General features: G+C 32.8%; 1 protein-coding gene across 1 annotated transcript in view; it reads left to right on the forward strand.

The window, feature by feature from the left end:
* LOC112153862 (rho-related GTP-binding protein RhoN) overlaps positions 1 to 3,484 on the forward strand; it is a 38,401-nt gene extending 34,917 nt beyond the window's left edge. The window contains exon 5 of the mRNA XM_024284306.2: positions 2,676 to 3,484. Coding sequence (XP_024140074.1) covers positions 2,676 to 2,930 — 255 coding nt within the window. The 3' untranslated portion in view covers positions 2,931 to 3,484. The remainder of the gene's footprint in view (positions 1 to 2,675) is intronic.
* Positions 3,485 to 5,358: the final 1,874 nt, after the last annotated feature.

A 5,358-nucleotide genomic window follows, 5' to 3' on the forward strand; every position in this document is an offset into this window, starting at 1 on the left:
CAGATAACAAATTAGCCAAAAATGTTAGCATGTTACTAAAACATTAGCTAAACTCCAGATTAGCATAAAAAACTCAGTAGATGCCAAACTAGCCCCCAAATAGCTAGCTTGTTGCTTAAATATGCTACTAGCCAAACTCCAAAATAGCCTAAAATTCCTCAGTAAACTAAATTAGTCAAAAACATTAGCATGTTGCTAAAATAGAAGCTAAGCTCTAAATTAGCCTATAAAAACCTTAGTAGATGACAAATTAGCCAAAAATGTTAGCATGTAACTTAAACATTAGCTAAACTCCAGATTATCTTAAAAAAACAGAATAGTTGCCAAATTAGCCCCCCAAAAGTTAGCTCGTTGCTAAAATATGCTGCTAGCCAAACTCCAAAATAGCCTAAAATTCCTCAGTAAACTAAATTAGTCAAAAACGTTAGCATGTTGAGAAAACAGAAGCTAAACTCTAAATTATCCTAAAAAAAAATCTATTATAAGAAATTGCCAAAAACTTTAGCATATTGCTAAAATATTAGCTACACTCCAATATTTTTTTATTATAAATAATATAAAAGATTAAAACAAAAAACCTGCTAATCTACTTAAAATATTGAAGTTTGAAGATTGTCTCATTCATTTTTTATGGGACATATTTTGCTCAATATTTAAAAAACTATGAAGTTTATGAATACCAAAAATACAAGCAGTAATGTCCTGAACGAGCTAAAAGTTTTGATACTGAAATAGCTGAAAGTGTAATTGAGTTTTTACATGCTGAAAAACATGCAGAAAGGAGCAGGAGAATCACTATAGTGTGAACGCTTACTAAGCATTCAGACAATTATATAAAATAAATCCCCCTTATGTTTACTTTAGAGCTTCCAGCTCTCTGCAGCTTGTTTTAGGAATTAAACGCTTTGGAAGAAAAGCAAAGCCGGGCTCAGAGCAAAAGGACAAACACAATTGATTTTAAGTTGGCAATAAATGCTTTGTTTGGCATCGACAGCAAAAAAATTGGCTGCTATTTCTAAATGAAGCAGAACTGAAAAGCTGAATCTTACTGTGTGTGGATGGTGTTTCTGTGTCTGTGCGCTTCTGAAATACAGAAGAATTTACTTTAGGTTTTAAATAAATACAGACAGTCTAAAAGACTAGAGATTTAGTTGAAATATTAATAAACTTTTGACACGTAAAAGCAAAAGTTTTAGAGTGTCTATTTTATTTATTTGTTTATTTGAATGGGACAATTCTAATGTCCTTCTATGGTCCTGTATGTGAAAGCTGTGAAAAGCAAAAAAATAAAAAAATGCAGAATAAATTTAGCTCAAAATATGTTACGACTAAAAAGTGCGTCATTCACTCAATAGTAACAAGAAGTAAAAACTAATTAATTTACAGCTAAGTAACAAATTCATAAGTCATTGAAAAACAAGAATATACAGATAATTAGAGTTTAAATTGTTGAAACCAGAATAAATATACAGCAAAAATATAAAAATACCTTAGGACGACAATACAGAGTTCCAGCATGTGCTGATTTAAATTTTTAACGTTTAATTGTATGAGTAGTTAGAGGCCTAAAAACTTGTTTTCATAGTTAATTATACTCAACTACTTTTAGAAAAAAAAATGTGGTTATTTTTTATGTAAAATCCAACTTAACACACTAATTGGAGTCAATTGCTCCTTTTATGGAGCTAAAGCGGTATAAAGATTCAAAACCCAAATAAAACACTTAAATTCAAGCTGAAATATTGGAACTAAGGTACAAAAAAAAAAAAAAAAGTAAATTCAGTGCAATTCTAAAATAAATGTTATTATTTTAAGATTTAAATTTTCTGATGTTTAAGTTTAAAAACTCAAAATTTCAATATTAACTCTTTTTTTTCCTGGTTTCGAATCTAAACATTTCCGGATTAAACACTTTTTGCCCCGTTTTGGCACATGGGGGCGTGGCTAAAATAAAGGACCAATCAAAATCAATGAGGGTGGTAACCTCAGTCTTGGTGCTAAGGAGAAAAAAAAAAGTGTCTAAACCTTTACGCAATTCTAAAGAAAATTTTAATTATTTCAAGCTTTAAATTTTCTGATGTTTAAGTTTAAAAGCTCAAAATTTCAATATTAACTCTTTTTTTCTGGTTTCAAATCTAAACATTTCCGGATTAAAAACTTTTTGCCCCGTTTTGGCACATGGGGGCGGGGCTAAAACAAGGGACCAATCAAAACCAATGAGGGTGGTAACCTTAGTCATGATGCATTTACTGACTCTGGGAACTTAGAAAATTACAGCCAGTCTGTAATGCCATGGTCTTCTGTTGTCATAAGATGGGCGTAAAAGTTTTATAAACATCGAAAACGGCGTTATGACAGTTAAATTTTGCCTTTCTCTCATCCGGAAATCTTAATGTTTTCTTTTGCTGACTTTTAGCAACAGTATTAATTTTATTTTACGTAATATTTAAGTTTGACATTTTGCAAGTTATTGGGGTTTCAAATCTTTATGGCACTAATTCGACTCCGTACCTTTTGAGATCAGCCTTCAATGGCTGCCATTTTTGGTACTTCCAAATCCAACAAATGGATATTTCTTCCTCTGGTACAGTCGTCTGCCCAAACGTGAGCAGGAAATGATGAGTCATCATCATCAAAACTGAATAATCAATCTTAATGTGCGTTCCTGTTTTTAGGGCACCAACTTGGCGCGGCAGATGGGAGCGGTGGCGTACGCGGAGTGCACCTCCAAGTACTCCGAGAACAGCGTCCGGGATGTTTTCCACATCACCACGCTGGCGTCTGTGTCCAGCATCCACCGGCCGCAGCTGAAACGGGCGGATTCCCGCCACGCCCTCAAGCGGGTCTCGCAGCAGCCCCCCCGGACTGAGATTCACGAGCAGCCCCCCGCCATCCGAAAGGACCGGGCCAAGAGCTGTGTGCTCATGTAGCCAGTCTAAGGACTTTAGCGTGTGTGTATGAAATTAAATTAAAGGTGGATTTTTCAAGATGGCTGCACTGCATTGTGGATGATAAGGCAGAAACCGGAGCGCCGTCCTGTGGAGCTCTTTGAAGGACCGTTTTTAGCAAAGCGCCGCTCGTAGTTTTCTTTGTGTTCTCATGATGGAAGGCCACCGTACTAACTAAAGCAGCTTTTCTTTGACGCTTTTAAGAGGACAAACAGACAAATGAACCACAGGACAGAAAAAGAAAAAATAAAAATAAAAAAGCTCCTGCAGTCTGCTGCGCTGGTGCTGCTTTCCTCAAATGCACTTCTGACTCGTAGCATTCAGGTGAATGAAGCACAGTATGGCGCACAGCATATTTTCTGACAAACCTGTACATATGTGGGAGTGAACTCTGCTGTTTGAAAACATGTTGTCACAAAGGTCACACAAGGTCATTTCTGAAGTGTTGTGTAATTATTCAGAGCATGTAAACAAGATGGAGACGACTTTACATGTACAGTAGATGTGATAATAAAACTCCAAAACCTGCAAAGCTATAGAGGGTTGAGTCTTGGAATAAGGTAAACACACACATATATATATAAAAAAAATATAAAATTATAAAATGTGAAAGGAAAAAAAGAAAACCTGTATTTGATGTGACCTTAAAGGATGAAGCCGTTATGCTGCTTCTAAGACATTTATTACCATCTTTAAAGCATAATTAGACAATTATTAGCATTTAATAAGCTTTATTATACGTTTATTAACATTACACAAGACATGTTTAACATTCATTAGTATTATGAGACAATAATTAGCATTCATAATTAGACATGTATTAGATGTTTATTAGCATTTGTAGAATTTTATTAGACATGTTTTACACATTTATTAGAATTTCTAAAGCTTTATTAGACATATTTGACATTTATTGGCATTTTAGAAGCATTTGTAAAGCTTTGTTAGACATTTAATTCACATTGATTTGCCTTTCTAAAGCTTATTTGGACATGTATTAGACATTTATTAGCATTTGTAAAGCTTTATTAGACATGAATTAAACATGTATTAGGATTTTAAAGCTTTATTAGACATTTATTACACAGTTGTTTGCAGTTTTAAAGCTTTATTAGAAATGTATTTGCTTTTTTAGCTTTATTAGCATTTGTAAAGCCTTTTTAGATGTGGTTTAAACATTTATTAGCATTTGTAAAACTTTATTAGACATGAATTAAACATTTATTAGCATTTATCGAGCTTTATTAGACATTTATTAGCATTAGTAAAGCCTTTTTAGACATAAATCAAACATTTATCAGCATTTTAAAGGGCTTTTCACACAATTATTAGACATTTATTAGCATTAGTAAAGCCTTTTTAGACATGAATTAAACATTTATTAGAATTGTAAAGCTTTATTAGACATATATTGGCCATTTATTAGCATTTGTAAAGCCTTTTAACATAACTATTAGACATTTCTTAACATTAGTAAATCCTTATTAGACATAGATCAAACATTTAACATTTTTAAAACTTTATTATACATTCATTACACAGTGATTTGCAGTTCTAAAGCTTTTTTAGAAATGTATTAGACATTTATTAGCATTAGTAAAGCCCTATTAGACATTAATTAAACATTTATTAAAATTTTTAAAGCTTTATTAGACAAATATTGGACATTTATTAGCATTTGTAAAACCTTTTTACACATGGATTAAACATGTATTAACATTAGTAAATCCTTATTAGATATAGATCAAACATTTATTAGCATTTTTAAAGCTTTATTACACATTTATTAGCATTTTAAAGGACATATTACACATGTATTATACATTTATTAGCATTAGAAAAGCCTTTTTAGACATGAATTAAACATTTATTAGCATTTTTAAAGCTTTATTAGACATATATTAAATATTAGCATTTGTAAAGATTTATTAGACATTTATTACACAGTTATTTGCAGTTTTAAGCTTTATTAGAAATGTATTTGACATTTATTAGCATTAGTAAAGCCTTGTTAGACGTGGTTTAAACATTTATTAGCATTTCTAAAGACATCAGTGTGTGAATGTGTGTGTAAATTGTGAGCTCATAGAATTTCCAAGAAAAAAAAAAAATTGGCTTTTCCTGTAGAAATCATCAGGTTTCTAGCTTGACCTTTAGCTGTGACTTTAGTTAGTTTCCCACCACTAAGGAGAAGCCCCCACAGCTACCGGCTGCCTTTTGTGAGCAGCAGCAAAATGACATTTCACAGCATCGCCGCCATGTTCCCATGCAGAGAGCGCAAGCTAACACCACATGCCAGAGGCCAAACAAAGGCGTGGGGGGGGGGGGGACACGTCCACAGAGGAATCAGAAATACATAAAATGATGGTTGGTAATAGTCCAACAGACACATATAAGTGTAGATCAAGTC

This window comes from Oryzias melastigma, linkage group LG19 (genome assembly GCF_002922805.2).
Source record: "Oryzias melastigma strain HK-1 linkage group LG19, ASM292280v2, whole genome shotgun sequence".
In the NCBI taxonomy this organism is placed as follows: Eukaryota; Metazoa; Chordata; class Actinopteri; order Beloniformes; family Adrianichthyidae; genus Oryzias; species Oryzias melastigma.